Genomic DNA, 27,914 nt, shown 5'->3' on the forward strand with positions numbered 1-27,914 from the left:
AACATGTCACTTGTTTTCGGTAGATGTGTCCTGTGCGTACGCAGTAGGAGGAGATTCGCCAAAATCTCCAGTTCAGTGTGGACAGAGATATTTTTTAAAACGCATAGTGTGGACGTAGCCTTATAGGCGAATGTCAGGGTAGCCGTCTGTCACCTGAAGCTCAATAGAAATTGGATAATGCAACAAGACACTGATCCGAAAGGCAACAGTAAATCAACATCAGAATGAGCTAAAAAGAAGAAAGTTTGTGTTTTGGATTGGCTGAGTTAAAGTCCTGACCTTAATCCTATAGAATTGTTGTGGAAGAACCTGAAGCAAGCAGTTCATGCAAGGAAGTCCACCAACAACCCATAGTTGAAGCAGTTTTGTAAGGAGGAATGGCCTAAAATACCTCCAAGCTGACGTGCAGGACTGAACAACTGTTACCAGAAACGTTTGGTTGAAGTTATTGTTGTACAAGGGTGGGTCACACCAGATACTGAAAGCAAAGGTTCAATACTTTTTCCAACAAATGCATGTAATATTGTATCATTTTTCTCATAAATAGTTGAATATGTATAATATTGCTGTTATTTAATTGGGTTCTTTTTATCTGATTTTAGGACTTGTGTGAAGATCCTATGTTTATATGTTTAGGTCATATTTATGCAGAAATTAAGAAAATTCTACAAAGTTCACAAACTTTCTAGCAGCACTGTATTTCCCCCATTGTCATCATAGAAAACATCTCGTAGTACTTGTTTGCTCTGGTTTGATTTTTTCACTTCCCTTACAAGTCTGCTTCTTGCAAAAGTACCTGTAGCCTGTTATGGATATGTGTTACTTGTTGGTATGGACACGTGTTGCTCTATAGACAGGTGAAATTATTGTTAAAAGACTATCCTACCACTCCAACCACACTGTGTTGGTATGGACTCGTGTTACACTATAGATGGGTGGATTTATTGTTAAAAGACTATCCTTCCACTGTGTGGTTGGTCATCTCACTAGTATCCAGTTGTAAGTTTATTTGTTCCTTTCTCAGTATATCCTATCTCCTTTTGTACTCTCTTTAGCTATGCTACATTTTGCTGTTTTCTGTTTATACAATGCCCGCCTTAATAAAGTGGCTACTGAGTGTATGTTCATAGTCTTCTGCTGCTATAGCCCATCCACTTCATGGTTCAACGTGTTGTGTTTTCAGAGCTGTTCTTCTGTACTCACACCACTGTTGTAATGCATGGTTATTTGAGTACTGTCGCCTTCCTGTCAGCGAGAACAAATCTGACTATTCTCCTCTGACCTTTTCATCGACAGAACAGGTTTTCAGTTTTTGCATCATTCTCTGTAAACTTGAGACAGTGTGTGCAAATCCTGAGAAGTCAGCAGTTTCTGAGATGATCTCAAACCACCGTGGGACACCAACAGTTATTCTGCAGTCAACGTCACTTGCATTACATTTCTTCCCCTTTGCGATATTTGTTCTGAACACCAACTGAACCTCTTGACCATACCTGCATGCTTTTATGTCTTGGGTTGCTACCACATGATTGGCTGATTAGATATTTGGCTCAACAAGCAGATATACCTAATAAAGTGACCACTGAGTGTATTGGGGCTACTCATATGATTTTAAAAAGAAAATTTTTCTCCCCTCCTCACTCATCTAAAGTGTTTTCAACATCCCAATTAGGCCTATTTCTAAGACATGGTGATAACCATATAACCATATAACAATTACAGCACGGAAACAGGCCATCTCGGCCCTTCTAGTCCGTGCTGAACGCTTACTCTCACCTAGTCCCACTGACCTGCACTCAGCCCATAACCCTCCATTCCTTTCCTGTCCATACACCTATCCAATTTTATTTTAAATGACAATATTGAACCTGCCTCTATCACTTCTACTGGAAGCTCGTTCCACCCAGCTACCACTCTGTGAGTAAAGAAGTTCGCCCTCGTGTTACCCCTAAACTTTTACCCCCTAACTCTCAACTCATGTCCTCTTGTTTGAATCTCCCCTACTCTCAATGGAAAAAGCCTATCCACGTCAACTCTATCTATCCCCCTCATAATTTTAAATACCTCTATCAAGTCCCCCCTCAACCTTCTACGCTACAAAGAATAAAGACCTAACTTGTTCAACCTTTCTCTGTAACTTAGGTGCTGAAACACAGGTAACATTCTAGTAAATCTTCTCTGTACTCTCACTATTTTGTTGACATCTTTCCTATAATTCGGTGACCAGAACTGTACACAATACTCCAAATTTGGTCTTACCAATGCCTTGTATAATTTTAACATTACATCCCAACTCCTATACTCAATGCTCTGATTTATAAAGGCCAGCATACCAAAAGCTTTCTTCACCACCCTATCCACATAACTATCACTTAATGTTACTAAAAGCCAGAATTGGCTGTAAGCTGATTGGGCTGCCAGTCTTCCTAGAATATTCGGTCTGTTTTTTTTAAAAAAAAAATCTTCCTATTAGATACTTAATGTGAGAGGTTTCTGACATTTACCAGGATCGTTTTAGATGAAGGGCCTGAAGCTTTGTTGAGGATCCCTACCACCACTACCATCAGGATGGAGATATAGAAGCATTAGGGCTGGGACTGGCAGACTGAATAGTAGCCTCTTCCCTCAAACTGTAAGACCAATGAATAAACACAAGAAAATCTGCAGGTGCTGGAAATCCAAAGCCACACACACAATGCTGGACGAATAATGAATACCCTGCCACCACTGGCAGGCAACTGTTTACCAGTTCTGTACCCTACATGCATTTTGAATTATTATGTGCTGTGTGTGATGTGTTTTATGCGTGTGTGCACTGTAGCCTAGAGGATCATTGTTTCATTTGGTTATATATATGAACCTGATTGGGTCACTGAGTCGGTCCATTCCCTGCATTTATCTTTCTGTCTGCTCTGTTAATTTTGATTTTTCACAGCTACTGGTGGAGAACAAGAATCAGACCAACAGTTCCAAACTTCTTCTAACTCTCGTGATGGAGAAAGGCTGTGCTGCACGAAGGGTAATGTGGGAGGCGTTTCTGAAAACAACAATTAGATTACCAAAATTAGAGAAAATTCTGAAAGAAATACAAGAACTTGGTAAGGGAAAATCACATATTAAATTCAAACTTTCCATGTTTTACCACAGTATTACACAAATCATAATTCATAACAATCTAACTAATATAAACAGGTACAAATCCTGATGATTATTTGAAAAACATCCGGGGCTTTGCTGGAGTTCCCAGTGAACTAAAAGGCAAGTGAGAAATTACATTTTAATTTCTAAAATGTAAATATCATTGTATTTTATAGTCCATCCTTAAATACACGAGTGATGTTAGTGTGTAGTTCCCATATTGGTGCAGTCCTGGTAAATCTTTGGAATTCATTACCACAGGCAGCTGTGGAAGCTGGGTATATTTAAAGCGGAGGTTGATAAGATCTTAATTGGTGAGGGTGCCCAAAATTACAGAGGGAAGCCAAGAAAATGGAAAAGAAATCAGCCATGGCAGAGCAGACTCAGTGGGCTGAATGGCCTAATTCTGCTCCTGTTCTGGTGTTCTGGGCTTACTTTTTTGTGGAAATGCTTCAGTGTGAGTTCAGACAAGGGATTTGGAATTACAAACAAGCAGGAGTTTTTGAAAACTGTTGTGAAAGTAACTGAGCAGAACATTCAAGTCTGGAAGGAACAAAAGGAATGTGGTTCAATCATTAGAGGATGGACTGGAAGTGGGTGGTATTGCCGTGCCGAACAGACAGACAGACATACTTTATTGATCCTGAGGGAAATTGGGTTTCATTACAGCCGCACCAAGAATAGTGAAGAAATATAGCAATATAAAACTATAAATAATTAAATAATAATAAGTTAATCATGCCAAGTGGAAATAAGTCCAGGACCGGCCTATTGGCTCAGGGTGTCTGACACTCCGAGGGAGGATTTGTAAAGTTTGATGGCCACAGGTAGGAATGACTTCCTGTGCTGCTCAGTGTTACATCTCGGTGGAATGAGTCGCTGGCTGAATATACTCCTGTGCCTGACCAGTACATTATGGAATAGATGGCATGCAACTTGGACAGCACCACCGTCAGAGGGTCCAGTTCAACCCCCACAACATCACTGACCTTACGAATGAGTTAACACGAGGAAATCTGCAGATGCTAGAAATTCAAACAACAACACACACAAAATGCAGGTGGAACACAGCAGGCCAGGCAGCATCTATAGGGAGAAGCGCTGACGAAGGGTCTCGGCCCGAAACGTCGACAGCGCTTCTACCTATAGATGCTGCCTGGCCTGTTGTGTTCCACCAGCATTTTGTGTGTGTTGTTGTTACGAATGAGTTTGTTGATTCTGTTGGTGTCTGCTACCCTCAGCCTGCTGGCCCAGCACACAACAGCAAACATGTTAGCATTGGCCAGCACAGACTCGTAGAAAATCCTCAGCATCATCCGGCAGACGTTAAAGGAGCTCGGTCTCCTCAGGAAATAGAGATGGCTCTGCCCCTTCTTGTAGACAGCCTCAGTGTTCTTTGACCAGTCCAGTTTATTGTCAATTCGTATCCCCAGGTATTTGTAATCCTCCACCATGTCCACACTGACCCCTTGGATGGAAACAGGGGTCACCGGTGTCTTAGCCCTCCTCAGGTCCACCACCAGCTCCTTAGTCTTTTTCACATTAAGCTGCAGATGATTCTGCTCACACCATGTGACAAAATTTCCCACCGTAGCCCTGTACTCAGCCTCATCTCCCTTGCTGATGCATCCAACTATGGCAGAGTCATCAGAAAACTTATGAAGATGGCAAGACTCTGTGTTGTAGTTGAAGACCGAGGTGTAGATGGTGAAGAGAAAGGGAGACAGGACAGTCCCCTGTGGAGCCCCAGTGCTGCTGACCACTCTGTATGACACACAGTGTTGCAAGCGCACGTACTGTGGTCTGCCAGTCAGGTAATCAGTAATCCATGACACCAGGGAAGCATCCACCTGCATTATTGTCAGCTTCTCACCCAGCAGAGCAGGGTGAATGGTGTTGAATGCTTACTGTCACCTAGTCCCACTGACCCACACTCAACCCATAACCCTCCATTCCTTTCCTGTCCATATACCTATTCAAATTTATTTTAAATGACAATACCGAACCTGCCTCTACCACTTCTACTAGAAGCTCGTTCCACACAGCTACCACTCTCTGAGTAAAGAAGTTCCCCCTCGTGTTACCCCTAAACTTTTGCCCCTAACTCTCAACTCGTGTCCTCTTGTTTGAATCTCCCCTACTCTCAATGGAAAAAGCCTATCAACGTCAACTCTATCTATCCCCCTCATAATTTTAAATACTTCTATCAAGTCCCCCTCAATTTTCTATGCTCCAAAGAATAAAGACCTAACTTGTTCAACCTTTCTCTGTAACTTAGGTGCTGAAACGCAGGTAACATTCTAGTAAATCTCCTCTGTACTCTCTCTATTTTGTTGACATCTTTCCTATAATTTGGTGACCAGAACTGTACACAATACTCCAAATTTGGCCTTACCAATGCCTTGTACAATTTTAACATTACATCCCAACTCCTATACTTAATGCTCTGATTTATAAAGGCAAGCATACCAAAAGCTTTCTTCACCACCCTATCCACATGAGATTCCACCTTCAGGGAACTATGCACCATTATTCCTAGATCACTCTATTCTACTGAAGAACCTACCATTTACCATGTATGTCCTATTTTGAGTATTCCTACCAAAATGTAGCACCTCACACTAATCAGCATTAAGCTCCATCTGCCATCTTTCAGCCCACTCTTCTAACTGGCCTAAATCACTCTGCAAGCTTTGAAAACCTACTTCGTTGTCCACAATACCACCTATCTTAGTATCATCTGCATACTTACTAATCCAATTTACCACCCCATCATCCAGATCATTAATGTATATGACAAACAACGTTGGACCCAGTACAGATCCCTAAGGCACACCACTAGTCTCTGGCATTTCCCATCCAGTCACTGTTGAATCTATTTTACTACTTCAATATTAACACCTAAAGATTGAACCTTCCTAACTAACCTTCCTTGCGGAACCTTGTCAAAAGCCTACAGTACACTAAATACTGATATAACTAAAGCAGTTGTCAATATGGCTCTTGTGGGTAAGCTGTTCATCTCGGGCAGCCACTCTCCCAGTGCTTAGAGTACGCTAGATAACCTACGCAAATGTCCAGAATGATAGAAGGTGCTTGCATTTCAGGCTCCAGAGTAGCCTAGCAGTTAGCACAATGCTATTACAGATCAGAACTTTCTGGAGTTCGAATGCCATTCTATATTGAGTCTGTGTATGTCCTCCCCGTGGAATGTGTCAGGTTTCTCAGGTCCTCCTCTTTCCTCCCACAGTCCATGTACTCTGTTGATTAATTGGTTATTATAAATAGTCTCGTGAGTAGGTTAGGGTTGATCGGATTTGTCGGAGGCTTGCTGGAATGGCATGGCTTAAAGGACTGGAGAGGCCGACACTGTACTGTGTCGCTCAATAAAGAAATAAATGATTTAATTCTGCAAAGGCTAAGCAATCCCAGTTGTTAGCAGAAACTGTTTAACAAAGCATTCTCTACCATACATGAAGAATAATGAAAGATTCATCATAGTAAACAGTTTTACATATCATTAACAAAGTACTGCCTTCAAAGTAACCTCCATGTATTAGAATCAAATGAGGATTTTAGAAGTCGTTTCAATTTTAACACACGCAAAATGCTGGAGGAACTCACCAGGTCAGGCAGAATCTATGGAAATGAATACACAGTTGACATTTTAGGCTGAGATCCTTCATCAGGACTGGAAAAGAAGGGGAAAGATACCAGAATAAAAAGATGGGTAGGGGGAAAGGAGGACAAGCTTTAAGTTTAATTGGTGAAATCAGGTGGCTGGGAAGGTAAAGAGCTAGAGAAGAATGAATCTGATGGCAGGGGAGAGTGGACCATGGGAGAAAGGAAAAGCAGGTGCTGGAAATTGAGAGTAACGCACCCAAAGTACTTGTGGAACTCAATGGGAAGACCACATTTATGGAAAGGAATAAAGAGTCAATATTTTGGGCTGGGTCCTGATGAAATATCTTGGCTTGAAACGTCAACTGTTCATTCCCTTCCATCAATGTTGCTTGACCTGCTGAGTCCCTCCAGCATTTTGTGTATGTTTCAATTGTGTATCATGTTCAAGCATTTATTTTATTAACTGATATTTTCTACATGTTATTGGAGTTGTTAATTGATTTCTTACAACCTGAAAGAACAGTGGATTTCTCAGTTTAAGCTAATATTGTGACCTGCTTTGTTTTAATAAAGATGTTCAGAAGCAACACATGGAAGAACTCCGGAAACAAACAGAACAGCTGAGAATGAACACAATTCATGGCAAAGAGGTGCCTAAAATTTGCCAGCTGGTTGACCGATATGCTGAGCTTACGGTCATTTCATGCATTCGGGATTGGAAACTTGTAGAGCATGAACTGTTGGCAAAAGGTCAGGAGCATGAAGAGTGGAGAGAGAGACAGCTCCATGATAATCTGGATATAATAGGGATGGATAAATTGTTCTGTAGCAGTTATAGCAGGAGTAAATACAATACTGGGAGTTCATCTGCTGTGAGTGGAATTCCAGGAATTGGAAAAACAACAATGGTGCAAAAGATCATTTATGACTGGTCCACTGAGAAAATCTACCCAAAATTCAAATTTGTATTCAGTTTTAAATTTCGGGAGTTGAATGATATTAATTGTAGAATAACACTACGTGAATTGATTTTGAATCAGTATCCCTACCTCAAGAACGTGCTAAGTGAAATTTGGAAAATTCCAGAGCAAATATTATTTCTATTTGACGGCTTGGATGAATACAAGTTCGGAATTGATTTTGCAGACAGTCGGAGAAACACAGATCCCAAGCATGTGTGCAAAGATCCCGAGTGGTGGTGTGAGGTGGCTGACATTGTGTACGCGTTAATACAACGCACACTGCTCCCAGGATGTTCAGTGCTGCTGACCAGTCGTCCCACTGCATTGCACTTACTGCAAAGCGCCAAGATCGATATCTGGGCTGAAATCCTTGGGTTTTCTCATGAAGAACGGAAGGAATATTTCAACAGGTATTTTGAAGATGAGGCAGTGGCAGCAGCCGTTTTCAAACACATACATGAGAACCAGATCCTGTACACAATGAGCTTTAATCCTTCATACTGCTGGATCCTTGGTCAAACCCTAGGCCCTATCTTCATAAAAAGAGGCAATGATCTGCAGAGGATTCCCAAGACCATTACTGAATTGTATTCCTACCATATTTACAACATCCTGAAAAACCACAGTCGCCTCGATGAGCCACGTGATGTATTGCTGAGGATTGGTAAAATGGCCTTTGCAGGAGTCTCTGAGAAGAACATTATGTTTCGGAATGGAGATCTGGTCAAGTACGGTCTGCAACCTTCCCAGTTCCTTTCTGGATTTGTGATTGAACTCTTGGAGAGAGATGATTCTGTTCAGAATGTGGTATACGCATTCACACATCTCACCGTCCAAGAGTTTGTAGGCGCACTAGCACAAATCTTAACTGCAGATCATGGGGACATCAAGAAGCTCTTTGAGGAAGCCCACCAGGAGGAAGATGGGCGATATGAGTTATTTCTCAGATTCGTTGTAGGTCTATCTTCAAAGTCCCATCAGCCCCTGAAAGAGTTTCTGGGACAAGTTCCTCATGAAACAACCTGTGAAGTGATTGATTGGATAAGGATGGAAATCAAAAAGCGGTTTAAAAACACAGAGAGTAGAGCTGGTAAAAAGAATCTCCTGAATATGTTCCACTATCTCTTTGAGCTTCAGAATGCACCATTAGCCAAGACCACAGTGGGCGCAGTGAAAGCACTAAAATTTAGTGGTTTGCAAATGAATCCAATTGACTGTGCTGTCCTGTCTAATGTGATTGGCTTGTGTGATACAATAAACGACCTTGATCTGCAGAACTGCACCATCCAGTGTGATGGACTCCGGTGGCTGAAACCAGGATTGCACAAGTGTGTGGTGTTAAGGTAATCATTGCTTTCTCTGGAACTGCAAGTAAAAATTCTGTTATATCTGCTTACTCCAAATGAAGGGAATCTAAAGGGAGGGAAGGAGAATATGGTATGGAACAGAAAGATTGTTAAGTGGTTCTAGTGTGCTTAAAATTAATCCTTGTGGTGGGATATATAATTTTAATGAACAATTGATTTAGTTGCAATAAATGTTTTCCAGTGGTGTATATTGACAACATCCCCTTTCACTGCTACCTGCACCAAAACAAGATACTAACTGCAGTAGTCAGTTTTAACAGCATTCCAGCTTGTCTCAAGGGGTGGGAGCAAGGCCAATGCATAGTCAGTGTGAAGAGGAGAGCAAAATATAAATGCCAAACTTCCAATAACAAGGGGAAAACTCTTTGAACTCTACATCTATAAACTGAGCTTGTCCCACCGGGATAACTTGCCACAAACTTGTTACCAGGCTTCACTTTTTGAATTTGTTGAATTCACCCAGCTTGCATCCTGTCATCAGAAACCTTGAACTCCAGGACAGTATTCTCCTGGGCTGCAGTGTACCATTGGTACCTCCAATGGGCAGCTAACCCATAAAGATCAGTGAGCTGCTTTTGAGCACACAGTTTCAGAGATTTCCCAAACCCTGATGGAGCGGTGTAATAGAAATAACATAAAAAACTTTGCACTCCCACAGACCACAGTTTGGGGCATTGAAAGCTTGTGGAGAGACAGAAAGAACTCTTGTTAAACTTGCTTTGGGATCTTCAGCAAGACCATAAGATTTCGGAGTAGAGGTTCTTTAAGGTTGTTATAGCTGGCAGTGGTTATAGGGGCTAACTCCCACTATCTCCTAAATGTGCTTCAAATAGCCTCTGACAACTAAGTCCAGCAATGGCCTTCACGTGTGGCTTAGCTCCTAAGCCTGGCAGAACCGTTTCTACTGACAGGAAAGTGGTGCCTTAAAACCAGTTGCTTCGGGCAGGTGGGGCTCGTCAGCCATGGTTGGCAGTTCCTCTAGGAGAAGGAGAACTCTGATTTCAAACCTCCACTGCCTTGCAGCTATACACACTCATGAGGAAGGCTTCAGGAGTAAACCCCGAGGGGAAATATCCAGAGCAGGAGCCCTTAAGGCAGCCCAACATTGAGTTCAATGCAGACTGGCAATTCTTGCGACACTGCTGGTACCAAACTGTATCAGTCTCTGCTGTTCCTTTGTGTTCATCAGATGCGTGGAGCTTGCTACATGGGCAACGGCTTGCTCTCCATATTGTACTGCCTAGACTTGAGTACCTGGACAGCTAAGATGCAATATCCATGGTCAGCTCTGATTGATGGAGGCTTCAGTCTCAGATAGGAGCAGATTTAGGCCATTTGGCCCATCAAGTCTGCTCTGCTGATCCAATTTTTCTCAGTCCCAGTCTCCTGCCTTCTCCCCATATCCTTTTATGCCCCAACCAACCATCTGCCTTCAATTTACATAAAGACTTGGCCTCCACAGCTGCCTGTGGCAAAACGCTTCACTTATTCATCACCTTCTGCCTAAAGAAATTCCTCCACATCTCCGATATGAAAGGACACCTCACTATTCTGAGGCTATGTCCTTTGGTCTTAGACTCTCCCACCGTAGAAAACGTCTTCTTCACATGTACTCTATCAAGGTCTTTTACCATTTAATATGTTTCAGTGTCATCCCTCTTTCTTCTGAAAGTAGCACCTTTGCACAATTTGCCAACTCATACTTTGCTTTGAAATTTGATACATGTAAAATGTTTACAGTGTGATCTGCAGGATATCTGATTTAGCAGCTGACTTGAAGCACCAATGATACATTACAACCCAGTAGTTTCTTGGTCTGTAATCAAAGAAGCTTTGTGATGAGAGGAGAGAAAACTTTAAAGCTGGGTGAGGAGATGTTGAAAGGGTTGGAAAGGAATTTCTTCAGGTCTTGTTGTGCTATCATGTAATTCATGTAAATTTCCCCCATCTCCTCCAGGAAATCCAAGTAGGTTTCAATGACATTATTAGTCATTGAGCTGAAGGAAGATAAATCCAGTCATCTGGGAATGAGATGAAGTTGAGGGACTTGTAGAAAGTTCATATAGCACGTTCAGTAAGCAGCTACTCTGAATCCTAAATATTTATTTATTTGGAAATACAGTGTGGAAAAGGTTCTTTGGCCTAATGAGCCGCCTCTGCCCAACAACCCACCTATTTAACCTTACTCTAATGACTGGACCATTTAAAATGACCTATTATCTACTAATCAGTGCATCTTTGGACTGTGGGAAGAAACTGGAGCATCCAAAAGAAACTCATGTTGTCACATGGAGAATGTAGAAACTCATTGTAGACGGTGCTGGAATTGACTCCCACTCTGCAACGCACCAAGCTATAATAGCGTCACACTAACTACTATGCTACTGTGGCACCCAATATCTAGGAAGTCAGATAGAATGACAAAAGAAAAAGACATAAATACCCTGGCATGTTTGCTGTAACCTATATCATGCAACAGGGGAAACTGTAACAGATCTAGGATTTCATTCAGTTTCTTTTTCAATGTCTTTGTTTAGATTATGGAACAATAAACTAGGAGATTCAGGAGTAAAATTACTGTCTGGTGTACTAAAGGATCGTCAATGTAAAATAAAGGAACTGCAGTAAGTAACAGTTTGAGGAATGTTCTTACAATCATTGGAGATGTTGGTATTGTGAACTATGGTTCAATATTTGTATTGTGATTAAGTACTAATAGTCAATGACATGGTTATTAGAAAACTCATGGAATTTATGTGGAATCCTTTGCCTTTTCTCATCGGCCTTTTTATCTCTGTGACTGACTCTTCAGACTAGGTGCTAATGATCTCACAGCTTCTTGTATTGAGGACCTTGCCTCTGCTCTCAGTGAAAATCGGTCACTGTTGGTGCTGGAACTGAGTAACAACAAACTGGGAAATTCCGGGATGAAACATCTGTCTGTGGCTTTGAAGAATCCTGGCTGTAAAATACAGAAACTGAGGTATGTGCCAGATGCTGTGAAATTCTGTTGATATGAACTGTATATTTGATTACTGCACATTGTCTTCCTTGTCCCCTTCACCTGTCTCCTTCCTGATTCTCAGCCTGAAAGCCAATGGTCTCACCGATGCTTGTGTTGAGGATCTTTCCTCGGCTCTCAGTATAAATCAGTCACTGACAACTCTGTCTCTGGGGAGTAATAAATTGGGTGACACAGGAGTGCAACAACTGCCCAGGTATCTGCGAAATGTCAAGAAATTGGAGTGAGTACCAGATCCTGCCGTCGTACATTCAGTGGCCACTTTATTAGGTACACCTGCTTGCTAACTCAGATATCTAATCTGACAATCATGTGGCGGCAATTCAGTGCATAAAAGCATGCAGGTCAAGAAGTTCAGTTGTTGTTCAGACCAAATATCAGAGAAAGGAAGATTTAAAATTAAGATTTAAGGTTTATTTAGGATTTGTTTTTTTTCACATCCATCTCACAACATGAGGGAGTAAAAATCTTTGTTGCATCTCTATCGCAATGTTCAAGCAATATGAGGGCAAGTGAGGGAGTATATTGCCCAAACACTAAAATTGTATACGTAATTGTTTTGTATACATGTATGTACAGTCAAGTACGTGACTGGAACAGTGTGCGGTCAGGCAGACGACCGGGTTGGTGTGTGGTCAGGTAGACGACCGGGTCGGTGTGAGGTCAGGCAGACGACCGGGTCGCTGTGAGGTCAGGTAGACGATCGGATCGCTGTGCGGTCAGGTAGAGGACCGGGCTGGTGTGCGGTCAGGTAGAGGACCGGGTCAGTGTGAGGTCAGGTAGAGGACCGGGTCAGTGTGAGGTCAGGCAGACGACCGGGTCGCTGTGAGGTCAGGCAGACGACCGGGTCGGTGTAAGATCAGGCAGACGACCGGGTCGCTGTGAGGTCAGGTAGACGATCGGATCGCTGTGCGGTCAGGTAGAGGACCGGGCTGGTGTGCGGTCAGGTAGAGGACCAGGCTGGTGTGCGGTCAGGTACATGGTCGGGTCGGTGTGCGGTCAGGTACAGGACCGGGTCAGCGTGCGGTCAGGCAGGAGACTGGGTCGGCGTGTGGTCAGGCAGGCGACCGGGTCGGTGTGTAAACTTAAATTGACTGGACCAAATAACTACACCACACACTCGTCTTTACTTTAACCTTTTACCAGTTTATTTGTTCGAACTCAGCCAGCGAGAAGATTGGGAGCCGATCATCAGGAAGACAGCATCGTTCTCTCTCCCCCCAGCGGCTCGCAACGAGCTTTCTGTCTAACACTGGGAAGCGTGACAATTTATAGAATAGGTGAAACAAAGAATCACTTAGTTGAACAGATATTTCAGCCAAGTCGGTTAGAGCAAAACTTAATTACTGAGATTAAAGAGTCTACTAAATCAAGGTTTTAATTACAGATAGATTTTTTTCCTTATCAGTGTGTCTTCTCTAAACAAACGAGGGAACCTAGATCAGTGATGTGAAAACATAAGGCATGATGTATGCAGCTTGTGTGAATACAGACCACAGATCATTCCCAAAGGTACAGCTGTGAGTCGTTAATCTAAACAAACTGAAGGCAGTTTTTTTCAGTCAACGACAGTCTCTGCAACTTTTCACAGAACAAAGCATACACAAGCTGGCACTTAATTTTAACCCGCTATTTACCAGAACAGAGATTCATTTCTTATGCCCCCCCAATTCCCTTAAAATTTAATCATTCCCTCTTTTTTATCATTACATGATAACTTTACAGAACAGATTGTTGCTTCTATAACATGATACAAAACATGGCCAAAGACACTATAGGATACAGGCAATAATCAAAATTAATCCAATCAGACTTCCGAAATGCAAAATGCCACCATCAACCAATACATTTTCCTTTAGTCCAAGGGAGTCCTCCTACTCAGTTCCTTCAATAACATGTTTGCAGTCTGCTCGATGTATCCTCCGAGATTGCCCCTCTACTAATGCACTGGGTGGCTTATGGTACACAGGGGCCAGTGTTCCAATATGGCAGATTAATTCATCAAAGTGCGTTGCCTCAATAAGATCAGTTTCTTCTGAAATCGGAGGGTTTTCTGCCAATACAACTTCTTTTGCTGCCACTGGATCTATAGAAAGTAGATGCCAGTATATAACCACGGTCTTTCAAGTCAGGGCTGTCAGGATCTTGTGTTGCCAAGCTTAGAACTTGCTGCACCAGTTCTTGTGTCTCAGTCAGTGTTTTTTTAGAATAGCTTCACAATAGCAAACAAAAGTTGTAGTTGAACCTGTGTGCTCTCATCATGGAATCCTTCCAGGAGCCACTCTAATAGCTCATCAGCATTGTCAGTTCTTTCTGCATACTCTTCAACTATCCATATCATTGCTGCTCTTGCTTCTGGTTCATCCAGTGAGTCCAGATTTTCACAAAGTATTGCAATAACCCTTTAATACTTGTTTGGTGTTTACAGAAATAATGTCCTTTTTTACTGCAATAGCTTCTTAGACGACGTAGTTTACTTTTGTCTGAATGAGGTCAAGTAGCGTACTCTCACAGCGTTCTGCTGATTGCTCAACTTTAATTGCACATCGTCGAATTGCACACACAGTTTTTCATACAAAGTCAGCATCTCCTTCAGTGGCATACTCCTTCAATTCTGCCAAAACCTGTACAATGTTAGCTTGAGAAGCCAATCGAATCATAATGTCCAGTTTTTCGAGTTTCACATATATTGGATCATTGTATTTTACAAAGAAAACCTTTGTTTAATGCTTAAGAATCTCAGACCTTTTCTGTATAATGAGGTTGATACTCTGGAGGGCAACATATTGGAGTTCTGGTTCTGCAGACAATAACGTTACCAGTGGGAGAGCCAGTTCCTTCAACAAAGTGCCAAGTCCTTTGAAAGCATTTCCATGAATTTCATCAGAACCTTTGCAGCCGACAGCTGAGTTGGCGTGAGATAAACATGGCGTCACATGCTCACAGATGCTTTGAGCTTCTCGTTCATCCGTTGGGCTATACTTGGCCTAACAATCAAGGATAAATATCTGGCCCCATTCAGTACATTCATTTAAGGCTGTTAAAGCTTGTTGAATATCTGAAAATTGAGGTCTAATAAGTTGCTGTTTGGATGAGATTCTGCAATCTCCAACAGAGCAGCCACAGCATTTGCGACAACCATTGGATTAGAGTCAGACATCAGATCCTTTAGAGTGTCCAGAAATTCCTGATCTTCCACCAGCTGTGCATTGATGTCATGTAGCGTGGCTACACAGACAGCAGCAGCTTTTCGTACACAAGGATCTTCATCCTTTAGAGATTTTCGCAGGGGCTCACACAAATACTCAGTAATTTTATCCACATGGATGCAGCCTATTATTCTCACGCCCAGCGCTCTGATAAGTGGATTGGGATTTTTACAGTCCTTAAGAATAGTGTTGACAGCCGTAATTGCCATATCTGGTTGGCTCTTTGCATAGTTCATTAGATAGAGGTACACCAGCTTCTTCAACTCCAAATTGTCTGTCTGCATACAGTTTAGGACATCAGGAAAGAGGGCACTGATATCTTTGCTAACGGTCATTGACGCAATCACTTTCTTCACTGCTTCTTTCTTTTTCTGCTTGTCACTGTTGAGTTCAAAGATTTTTCCTTCCTTGGTTGTTGTGAAGTATTTAGAATCAGTCTTGGTGGGTGTGGTCCTCTCCACTGAGGTCCAAGTTTCCCTCCATCCCAGTTGATGATCAGGACAATATCTCCAGGCTCAATCATGGGGTAGTCACCTTTAGGCTGGGTTTCGTCCTCTTGATAGGCCTGTTGTACCTGTGAATGCAAGCTTTTGAGAGTTTTAGTTAATCTGCATTAGTTTTTTGCCATCTCCTCCCCCAAGGTACGCATATCCAGTTGGGCAGGTAAGCTCTCAGGGAGGAGCAGCACACAAGGTCAAGTCTGTTGGTGATATCAATATCAAGGTATCAATTCTGCTGGTGATAGCCCTGTTTTACTTGATGGCGTGATTCTCATATAGAACAGAGCTAAGGGTAAAGCTTTCAACCAGGTCAATCCAGTTTCTTGTGTAAGTTTGGCCAACTTCTCTTTCAAAGTACCATTGGCTTGTTCCATTATGCCGGCTGCTTTCGGATGATCGGTACAGTGGAACTGTTGTTTTATTACAAGTTCTTTACAGACTTCCTCATTTATTTTGGCAACAAAATGTGACCCATTGTCCGAGCTCATCATTTCTGGAAGTCCATAGCGAGAAATTAGTCCTTTTAGCAATATTTTCACAACAGTCATAGTGGTATTAGTTGTAGGAACAGCTTCAATCCATTTGCTAAATACAACTACTCTCACTAAGCAATACATATAACAATGTACTCTAGGTAATTCTATAAAATCAAGTTGTAAACAAGAAAAAGGTCCACCAGGCAAGGGGGTAATTCCGGAACCACAAGGCATCCCCTTTCCAGCATTCGTTTTTTACAACTGCTTTCTGGAAATCAGGGTGCCACCAAGATTGTAATAATGTATTAACCATTCTCTCTTTGCCAAGCTATGTACAGTTAGGTACATAATCTATCAAAGTAAGTAAAAACACAGAGGGAGCACAGACCTGTCCCACAGGGGTCACCCATAAATTGGTCTGAGGTTCAAGATGGCAACCCATTTTGGACCATAGTCTGCGCTGTCCTTCAGGGGCGTCCCCCTGGAAGTTACGTATTTCCCCCATATCTGGCATACCTGTCCTTAGATTTTGTCTAATAAGAGCTTGCTGGGTTCCGGAGCTGGACTAAAAATGTGGGATTCAAGGCTATCTGTCTGTCTAGCTGATGCATCATCTATAGCATTGCTCTTAGATATCTCATCAGGTTCCCCAGTATGGGCCACACATTTAATAATAATCAAAACTCTAGGTAGCTGTAGAAAAGTGAATAAGTTGTTTTACAAAGATAGTGTTAGTAATGGGATGGCCAGAGGAAGTTAGGAATCCCCAAAGTTCCTAGTCAGTGCCTAACAGGAGTCTGTGTAAAGGTTCGCACTTTAGTCTGCTAGGATGCAGGCATAAGTCAGAGCAAGCAGCTCAGCTTTCTGGGTGGAGACAGTTGTTTAAAATAAAGGCCTGCTCAGTTACTTCACTGTCCATCACTATCGCACAGCCAGAACATTGCTTCCCTGCTGGATCCACAAAAGAGCTTCCGTCCTCATAAAATGTCGCCTCGGACTTGAGGAGGTACTGCAGAAGGGATGGGAGAGTCTGTCCTTCTTTCACGGTGATCCGGACAGGGGGCAGTTGGTGCGGCCGACTTCATGGCCTGAAATTGCCCAGAGATGGGGTACAACGTCTTGGGTTCAGTCAATATTAAAAGAGTGTCTTACCAGATGTCCCGTTTTCACCATATAACAATTACAGCACGGAAACAGGCCATCTCGGCCCTTCTAGTCCGTGCCGAATGCTTACTCTCACCTAGTCCCACTGACCCGCACTCAGCCCATAACCCTCCATTCCTTTCCTATCCATATACCTATCCAATTGTACTTTAAATGACAATACCGAACCTGCCTTCTACTGGAAGCCTGTTCCACACAGCTACCACTCTCTGAGTAAAGAAGTTCCCCCTCGTGTTACCCTTAAACTTTTGCCCCCTAACTCTCAACTCATGTCCTCTTGTTTGAATCTCCCCTACTCTCAATGGAAAAAGCCTATCAATGTCAACTCTGATCTATCCCCATAATTTTAAATACCTCTATCAAGTCCCCCCTCAACCGTATACGCTGCAAAGAATAAAGACCTAATTTGCTCAACCTTTCTCTATAACTTAGGTGCTGAAACCCAGGTAACATTCTAGTAAATCTTCTCTGTACTCTCTCTATTTTGTTGACATCTTTCCTATAATTTGGTGACCAGAACTGTACACAATACTCCAAATTTGGCCTTACCAATGCCTTGTACAATTTTAACATTACATCCCAACTCCTATACTCAATGCTCTGATTTATAAAGGCCAGCATACCAAAAGCTTTCTTCACCACCCTATCCACATGAGATTCCACCTTCAGGGAACTATGCACCATTATTCCTAGATCACTCTGTTCTACTGCATTCTTCAATGCTCTACCATTTACCATGTATGTCCTATTTGGAGTATTCCTACCAAAGTGTACCTCACACTTATTAGCATTAAACTCCATCTGCCATCTTTCAGCCCACTCTTCTAACTGGCCTAAATCTCTCTGCAAGCTTTGAAAGCCTACTTCATTATCCACAACGCCACCCACCTAGTATCATCTGCATACTTACTAATCCAATTTACCACCCCATCATCCAGATCATTAATGTATATGGTAAACAACATTGGACCCAGTACAGATCACTGAGGCACACCACTAGTCACCGGCCTGCAACCTAACAGTTACCCAGCACTATTCTCTGGCGTCTCCCATCCAGCCACTGTTGAATCCATTTTACTACTACAATATTAATACCTAACAATTGAACCTTCCTAAGTAACCTTCCATGTGGAACCTTGTCAAAGGCCTTACTGAAGTCCATATAGACAACATCCACTGCTTTACCCTCGTCAACTTTCCTAGTAACCTCTTCAAAGAATTCAATAAGATTTGTCAAACATGTCCTTCCATGCACAAATCCATGTTGACTGTTCCTAATCAGACCCTGTCTATCCAGATAATTATATATACCATCTCTAAGAATACTTTCCATTAATTTTCCCACCACTGATGTCAAACTGACGGGCCTATAATTGCTAGGTTTACTCTTAAAACCCTTTTAAAACAATGGAACCACATGAGCAATCCGCCAAACCTCCGGCACCATCCCCATTTCTAATGACATTTGAAATATTTCTGTCAGAGCCCCTGCTATTTGTACACTAACCTCCCTCAAGGTCCTAGGGACCCTTCGGATTTATTTTCACCTTACTTGCCAAAGCAACCTCGTATCTTCTTTTAGCTTTTCTAATTTCTTTCTTAAGATTCTTCTTACATTCTTTATATTCCTCGAGCATCTCATTTACTCCATGCTGCCTATATTTATTGTAGATATCTCTTTTTCATAATCAAGTTTACAATATCCCTGGAAAACCATGGCTCTCTCAAACTTTTAACCTTTCCTTTCAACCTACCAGGAACATTAAGACTCTGTACCCTCAAATTTTCACCATTAAATGACCTCCAGTATACTGAACTCCTTCCAGTATCGGAGTTGGCCTGTGGCCAAGTCTTGCCAGTTCCCCTCGGTGCTGGAGGTTTGTTTCGTCAGGTTGTAGGCAAGGAACCCTAGACTCTTTGGCTTGAACCCAGGGCAAACCCTAACGGTGGTATGGGGAACCAACAGTCCTGTCTGTCGCCAAAGGAAACTGGGAACTTCATCCAGTAATGCACTGCCCTCTTTTCCTGGGAACTTCTGTCCCTCGAAGGGTGCATAATATTGGCTTTTCTCAGTTGAGATCATAGTGCAGAGTGACATGAGAGTCTCCCTCTAGCAGAAAGGATTCAAATGAAATGGAGTCCAGATTTAGTGCCCACCACTGGGGGGTCGGTTACTGGGGAAGCTGTCGGTTGTTCACTAGTCCCAGGGTGATTAGTGCATAGAATCTCAACTTGCAACAGACAGAGCAAGTCTCACTCTGCCAGATTACACCCTAGACTGGTGGTAGCTGTAAATTAAACCTCACCCTGGAATTCCACCTGCAGTGGCTGGTTAAGTGAATATGTGCGTTCTGTGCTTTGGTTCCCATTTCTGATTCCCAGATATAGCCGGCTCGCATCCTTCTTTCCACTGAACATATTCACCTTGATATTAGTTCCCTTCGGGGTTGATCGGGATTCAAAAGCAAGGTCCCAGAAATATGTCAAAGTTTGTCGCATTTGATTTTGGTCATTGTCAGGCCAATCCGTATTATTTGCCTTAATCGTGTTGGCTAACTTAGTTGGTAAGCATTGGAGCAGTAAGGCATTAAACTGGGGGGACGGATTCCCATTATTAAAGGCTTGGTCTCCTGAAAAAGTGGCATAGCTGGCCACAAATCGCTCCTGATGATCTGGTACCGATTTCCCAGGCTTAGGTTTGCATTCAAGTACTTTAGTGATGTTTACAGGTTGCTGGAGAACCCTCTCCAAGGCTTGAATAATCTGGTCCGTCTGTTCATTCTTATTATAGTTTTCCCGCCTGTTACTCCTGATAGGTTTGGTATCTTAACTCTGCCTTCCATTTCTGCCCCTCATCAGCTGAGAGAATCATGCAGCAGAGACCAAATAAACCTTGCAGGGTCGCATTAAACATTTGTACATTATACATTATACTGTGGACATACTGAGGAAACTGCTGTTTTTTTCTTTTCTATCTGGGGCCTGATTCATGATCATTATCGTTTCTTGAGGCTTCCAGGGTGTATGGTTTTATTGGATACTTGCCCCACTGTCTCGGAATAATCCTTGGTATTCCCTTCCTGGGTCTCAGGGTATAGGGAGCCTCCCCTTCCCTTCGCTGCTGTTTTACCCAAGTGGCCACCGTATCTAAGTACTGAGAGGATGGGGGTTCAGGAGCATTGGGTACACTAGGCCCCTGGTAAGGTGGGGGTTACGGTGGGTGCCTAATCCTCATCGCGGTCACTATCCTCAAATAGGGTCGCTATGCCAGACGTGGGTTTGGGATCCCGTATTTGCCCTAGATCTCACGCGCAGCACTGCCAATCTAAACTTTCCTGTCTGTCCATATCAGCCTTTGCCTGTTTTCTTTGTTTCTTTCATTCTCTTTTTCTTCTATCTACCCATTCGCACTCGGCTTTTAATGTTTCCCAACTCTTGGGATTTCCTTCTGACGTACAAACGTTGTACATACCTCAACACCCCTTTATCACATGCTTTGTTCCTCCAACTGGCCAGTTAAGTATTATTTCATTTGGTATCAGCTTTACCTTTCCATTCTTTAATCAATAATTTCCACTTTTTACTGCAAATTAAATTTATTGCTTGTTCACAAGAGGTTGTATCGCAATTTCCCCCGGTGGCCCCACACCGTTCCCCAGCTTCTTTGTTAGTGCTGCACTTAACATCCAGATAGACTGCAGGGGAGGCCCTTTTCCCTCTGTTTGGCTAAACGTCTGTCCCGTCCCATGCTGGTCAACCGTCGGTTGCCCATTTAGTTACTTCGATTTACCAGGCCACTGCCTGTCACTGGCCCACCGAGTCAGTTAGAATAGACCAGGTCGGTTACCCCCTTATCTAATTACCAGGTTGCTGCCCCCTCCTAATAGACCTGGCCTTTTCTTTGCCATTGTCAAATTAGTTAAGTTGACTCAATTGTACAGCTTAATCAACCAGGCCAAAGACATGTTGTCCAGTTCTTCAGCACCTGCAGACTTTAATGCTCAAAAACAACTGCTTACCAGATGGTTAGTTGGATCCCGCCAAGGTGCAGGTTCCTCAAGGGCAAGGGGCAGAATGCCTGACCGGACACAAGGAGTGGCCAGAAGTAAAACATCTCAGGGCGCCCTACCACTCAGTTGTGTTCAATTCAAACTCTTGGTTGCTTACTCAGCCCAGGGAAATGTTCCCTATGTGGGATCTGAGTCATGTCATCAAATGTAAACTTAAATTTGCCGGACCAAATAACCACACCACACACTAGACTTTACTTTAACCTTTTACCAGTTTATTTGTTCGAACTCAGCCGGCGAGAAGACTCGGAGCCGATCATCAGGAAGGCAGAGCATCTCTCCCTCTCTCTCCCCGGCGGCTTGCAACAAGCCCCGGGGGAGGGGCCTAGTTGAGGGTCAGAAGGGCAGAGGTGAGGGAGCCCATACTTACATACTTAGCCAGCGATCTGAAATGTGGTCTAAGTGAATTTTGGTTGTGGATTGAGTGTTGGTGCCGAACAGTGTGGTTTGGGTATTCAGAAACTGCTGGTCTCCTGGGATTTTCACACACAAGTCTCTCGAGTTCACAGAGAATGCTGCAGGAAATGGAAATATGTGGTGAGTGGCAGTTCTGTGCGCAGAAACACCTTGTTAACGACGAACACACACAAAATGCTGGTGGAATGCAGCAGGCCAGGCAGCATCTATCGGAAGAAGCACTGTCCACATTTCGGGCTGAGACCCTTTGTCAGGACTAACTGAAAGAAAAGATAGTAAGAGATTTGAAAGTAGGAGGGGGAGGGGGAAAGACAGGAGGGGTTGGGGTGAAGCTAAGAGCTGGAAAGTTGATTGGCAAAAGGGACACAGAGCTGGAGAAGGGAAAGGATCATGGGATGGGAGGCCTAGGGAGAAAGAAAAGGGGAGGGGAGCACCAGAGGGAGATGGAGAACAGGTAAAGAGTGGTGGGCAGAGAGAGAAAGTAAAGGAGGGGGGGGAAATAAATAAATCGGATGGGGTAAGAAAGGGAGGAGGGGCATTAACGGAAGTTAGAGAAGTCAGTGTTGATGCCATCAGGTTGGAGGCTACCCAGACGGAATATAAGGTGGTGTTCTTCTAACCTGAGTGTGGCTTCATCTTGATGATAGAGGAAGCCATGGATAGACATATCAGAATGGGAATGGGATGTGGAATTAAAATGGGTAGCCATTGGGAGATCCTGCTTTCTCTGGTGGACAGAGCATAGGTGTTCAGTGGAACGGTTTCTCAGACTGCATTAGGTCTCACCAATATATAAAAGGCCGCATCGGGAGCACTGGACGCAGTATACCACACCAGCCAACTCACAGTTGAAGTGTTGCCTCACTTGGAAGGACTGTCTGGGGCCCTGAATGGTGGTGAGGGAGCACTTGTTCTGCTTACAAGGATAACACCCTGTCTCTTGCAAAAATGCCATCCCCTTCTCGCAATTCCTCCGTCTCCACCGCATCTGCTCTCAGGGTGAGACTTTTCATTCCAGGATGAAGGAGATGTCTTCCTTTTGTTAAACAAAGGGGCTTCCCTTCCTCCACCATCAACTCTGCTCTCAAACACATCTCTCCCATTTCCTGCACATCTGCCCTCACCCCATCCGCCCGCCACCCCACTTGGGATAGGGTTCCCCTTGTCCTCACCTACCACCCCACCAGCCTCCAGGTCCAACGTATAATTCTCCGTAACTTTCGCCACCTCCAACGGGATCCCACTACCAAGGACATCCTTCCCTCTCCCCCTTTCTGCTTTCCGCAAGGATCACTCCCTACGCAACTCCCTTGTCCATTCATCCCCCCATCCCTTCCCACCGATCTCCCTCCTGGCACTTATCCTTGTAAGTGGAACAAGTGCTACACCTTCCCTTACAGTTCTCCCTCACCACCATTCAGGGCCCCGGACAGTCCTTCCAGGTGAGACGACACTTCACCTGGAGTTGGCCGGTGTGGTATACTGCGTCCAGTGCTCCCGGTGTGGCCTTTTATACATTGGTGAGACCCAACGCAGACTGGGAGACCAGTTCGCTGAACACCTGCACTCTGTCCGCCAGAGAAAGCAGGATCTCCCACATTTTAATTCCACGTCCCATTTCCATTCTGATATGTCTATCCATGGCATCCTCTACTGTCAAGATGAAGCCACACTCAGGTTTGTGGAACAACACCTTGTATTCCGTCTGGGTAGCTTGCAACCTGATGGCATGAACATTGACTTCTCTAACTTCCGTTAATGCCTTCTTACCCCATCCCTGACTTATTTATTTCCCCCCCTTTTCTTTCTCTCTCTGCCCATCCCTCTTTGCCTGTTCTCCATCTCCTCCTGGTGCTCCCCTCCCCCTTTCTTTCTCCCTAGGCCTCCCATCCCATGATCCTTTCCCTTCTCCGGCTCTGTATCTCTTTTGCCAATCTCTTAGCTTCACCCCACCCCCTCCTGTCTTCTATCATTTTGGATTTCCCCCTCCCCCTCCTACTTTCAAATCTCTTACTATCTTTCAGTTAGTCCTGACAAAGGGTCTCAGCCCGAAATGTGGACAGTGCTTCTTCCTATAGATGCTGCCTGGCCTGCTGTGTTCCACCAGCATTTTGTGTGCGTTGCTTGAATTTCCAGCATCTGCAGATTTCCTCATGTTTTCATTGTTAATGAGAGAGGTCAGAGGAGAATGGCTAGACCAGTTCAAGCTGACAGGATGGTGACAGTAACATTAGTAACCACACATGACTACAGTGGTTTGCAAAAGATCATCTCTGGGCACACAACACATTGGATCTTGAAGAATGTGGGCTACAGCAGCAGAAGATCCCAATGAGTTTCACTCCTGTACCAAATAAAATGGCCACTGAGTATGTCTTTTTGTAATTTGTTGTTTCTCCAGCACCAAAGATCTGTTATTAACTCTGTACTCTCTACATCCTCCTGCCACTCTGTCTCCGTAAACTTCTCTGTACTCTTACTTTCTGGCTTCTCCTTCCCTTGCAACCCCTGATGGTCAGGCTGGACGATAACAATCTCTCAGCTTGCTGCACAGAGGATCTTGCTTCCACTCTCAGTACGTACCAGTCACTAAGAGCGCTGAATCTGAGCAACAATAATTTGGGAGATTCTGGAATGAAAAGACTGTCTGGCGCGCTGACAAAAGTGGACCAAAATCTAGAGGAACTGCGGTAAGTACTAGTCTCTGAAATGATCTCACTGATTGCAGGACATGGATCAGTGTTAACGCTAGTTCAGGTTTATTGTTATTCAACTCTACATGTATACCACGCAACAAAGCAATGTTCTTCCGGGCCATGGTGCACAACATAGTCCATAGAATTCTCATACAAAACATAAAGTAATATTACCACAAGTCATAAGGGGCATTTACAACATGAAGGCACATACTGTGATTCAGGAATTGCTTCTTCTCTGCCATCCAATTTCTAAACTGACATTGAACCCATGAACACTACCTCACTACTTTTTTTTATTTCTGTTATTTTCCACTACTTATTTTAACTTAACTATTTAATAGGCATAGTTATATTAATTTTTTTCTCTATATTTTTTATCATGTACTGCTGCCATAAAGTTAACAGATTTTACAATATGTGCCGGTGATATTAAATCTGATTCTGATGAGACCTAGGTGGTGGCCGGGAGTTCCATAGTCTCACAGCTTGGGGAAGAAGCTGTTTGGCTTCCTAGCAGTCCACGTCTTAATGCTACGGTACTTCCTGCCTGATGGTAGGGGGTCAAAGCGATTGTTGGATGGATGGGAAGGTTCATTGACCATGCTAAGGGCCTTGTGAACATAGCACTCCTGATAAATATCTCTGGATAGTTTCTAATACTAATTTCATGGTAATTATTACTAATTCTTTTTCATAACCTCTGTGCATCTGCACTAACAACTCTTTATTTTAGCTTCCTTTTATATCTCTCATCCCCAGACTTTGGGCTGTTGGGCTCACTGTGTCTTGTGCCCCTGATATCGCTTCCATGATCAGGAAAAGCTGCTCACTGACTGTCCTGGACCTCGGCGGTAATGGACTGGGAGACAAGGGCATGGAATTGTTGTGCGAGGGGCTGAGGAACTGGAATTCCAAAATAGAAAAGCTGCAGTAAGTCACGAGTCACAATTGTACTAACCAAGTGTCCGACAATGAGAAATAGTGATGGTGTAAATGAATGCTGGGTAATGCCTCATTTCCTTTCTGATTCACAGGTTCTGGAAGAATAATCTCACTGATTTATGCACAAAACATCTTGTCTCTGCTCTCATTGCAGTCCAATCACTGCACACATTGATCCTTAAGTCCAACTCATTTACTGATGAGTCTATTAAGCTATTCCGCACCCTCATACAGAAGTGTGAAAACCTGAAGATGATAGAGTGAGTACCCAGTTCAAGTTTGTCATGCTAACTGAAACCATATTCCGCTGCCAAGATGCAATATGCAGTATACAGTTGCACACAGCACGTACAGTGACAAAATAATGTTAGCACAGCTCCTTGAGTGGCATGACCTAACAATTGATTGTGCCTGAGATGTTATCCTGGAGTTATTTTTATGCAAGAGCAACCAGTCAGCAGTTCCTCATCTCCTCCTGGGTCAGCCACAGGTGAGGGCAGATCAGCCTGTTTCACACTAGATATCCACAGACAAAGGAGATCTACCGGTAGCTTGCTTTCCAGGGACTGAACACTGGAGAGCAGCACCAGAGATCGAGCTGGCCAGCAGGGACCAGCTTCCAACCCAGCACGAATTCCAGTGCTCCTGCTGAGTATTTAAGTTGATATTTAATATAACAAAATATCAGTAGGATCATTCATTTTAAAAGATGAAATATCTCATAATCTTTGCAATATTAAACATTTTGTTGTGATTGTCATCGGTGTAATCAGCTAAATTTTCTCTTGTTTCAGTCTGGATGAAAACAATTTTAGTTCATGGGGCCAGGAACAGCTGCTGTCACTGCGAGGATGGAGACCCAGAATGAGGGTCATTGTGTGAACAATTCAATTAGGTACATCAGAGGTGCTTCTGTGAGCTTTATCTCACCCTATATACTGTTCTGAACTTTTTGGGGTTCTTGAGGATGGTGCAGTGAGTCAGTTGCCCGTCATTTATGGGTTAATATATGAGAAGTGTTTGGCTCTGAGCTGTACTCTCTGAAGTTCAGAAGAATGAGGAGGAGCTCATTGAAACCTATTGAATATAGGTGGATGTGGAGAAGATGTTTTTATAATGAGTGAGTCAAGGACCCTCAGACACAACATCAGAATCGAGGCGTCCATTGGGAAAGCATGAGGAGGAATTTCTTTTACCAGATAGTGGGGCATCTGGAATTCTTTGCCTCAGAAGGCAGTGGACGCCAAGTCATTGCATATATTTAAGGTGGAGGTTGGTAAGTTCTTGATTAGTCAGGGCATCCAAGATTAAGGGGAGAAGGTGGGAGAATGGGGTTGAGAGGGATAATAAAATAACCATGAGGAAACAGCGAAAGGGACTCAATGGACAGAATGGCATAATTCTGCTGCCATGTCTTATGATCTTAACAAAACCTAAGTATAGAGTAAATCAGGGTAAATTTATTTGTGTAACTTTGTGATTAAACGGTTTCTTCATGTACTAGTGGATTTGTATCATATTTCCTTTCCCCATTTTTAAGCACTGACTGTTCCCAAGCCATCCTATGATTAGCAATTCAGTTTTAAAATGATTCATCTTACTGAGAAGTGCAGCTGGATGTGGGCACCAAGTGGTCCACTCTCGTAACTAGATTAGAGCTGAAAGTATACGCAATGCACAGGACCAATGACAGCCTTTAACTGTCTACAGAATTAAGCAGATTGAGAGTTTCAGCTATAGTGTTATACTTTCAGAAAATTAGCAAGTTGTACATAATGATCTGTAACTAAGATGAGCATGAATTCTGCTGGATTGGGCTGCAGAATTGTTATTTTTCATGTAGTTTAACTTTCATGCTTGTTGGCATTTTTATATAATCAGCAATATACATGTGATAGTTCAGTGTCTTTCTGTAATTTGGCTATTTAATTGGTTACCTGTAATCTGCTGGAATTCCAATCAAATTTACTGTTATCAGTGGTCTAGTATAAGAAGGCCAGACCACCTTTGTTCACTCTGTTTTCCTGGTACTCTTTCCCTCTTTGTCTCTTGCCACACTGCTCCCATCATTTTCTTTGCTCCTGTAACACCAAATAAAATCATTGTAAGCAGTGCACTTAATGCCTCATTCTTAACTTCCAAAGAGTGTTTGAATTGAAGAATCATCAGGATCTAACAAAGCTGAAAGCAGATCATCCCGTGTAATTCTGAGATTATCAGCCAGTATGTACAGTAAATGGCACAGTGTTGGGATGAGATTTCAATTGTAACATTTGAGTAGTGGAGATATTCTAAGCCTAATCAATGTTGTAGAGGAAACAATA

At 43.1% G+C, this 27,914-nt stretch overlaps 1 protein-coding gene and 1 pseudogene across 7 annotated transcripts in view; one reads left to right on the forward strand and one right to left on the reverse strand.

Annotated features, from left to right (window-relative positions):
• Positions 1-27,706, forward strand: part of LOC140731926 (NACHT, LRR and PYD domains-containing protein 3-like) — a 92,397-nt gene extending 64,691 nt beyond the window's left edge. For 3 of the 7 annotated variants that reach the window (XM_073053910.1, XM_073053911.1, XM_073053912.1), the window contains 10 exons: positions 2,936-3,098; positions 3,193-3,258; positions 7,336-9,067; positions 11,629-11,715; positions 11,904-12,074; positions 12,178-12,336; positions 24,469-24,639; positions 25,408-25,578; positions 25,683-25,850; positions 26,385-27,706. In XM_073053910.1, the coding sequence (XP_072910011.1) occupies positions 2,936-3,098; positions 3,193-3,258; positions 7,336-9,067; positions 11,629-11,715; positions 11,904-12,074; positions 12,178-12,336; positions 24,469-24,639; positions 25,408-25,578; positions 25,683-25,850; positions 26,385-26,472 (2,976 nt within the window). In that variant the 3' untranslated portion in view covers positions 26,473-27,706. The remainder of the gene's footprint in view (positions 1-2,935; positions 3,099-3,192; positions 3,259-7,335; positions 9,068-11,628; positions 11,716-11,903; positions 12,075-12,177; positions 12,337-24,468; positions 24,640-25,407; positions 25,579-25,682; positions 25,851-26,384) is intronic. The other 4 variants (XM_073053913.1, XM_073053915.1, XM_073053914.1 and 1 more) reach the window with 4 other exon arrangements.
• On the reverse strand, positions 13,988-16,370 carry LOC140731501 (AP-1 complex subunit beta-1-like; annotated as a pseudogene).
• Positions 27,707-27,914: the final 208 nt, after the last annotated feature.

Source organism: Hemitrygon akajei, chromosome 8 (assembly GCF_048418815.1).
Source record: "Hemitrygon akajei chromosome 8, sHemAka1.3, whole genome shotgun sequence".
In the NCBI taxonomy this organism is placed as follows: domain Eukaryota; kingdom Metazoa; phylum Chordata; class Chondrichthyes; order Myliobatiformes; family Dasyatidae; genus Hemitrygon; species Hemitrygon akajei.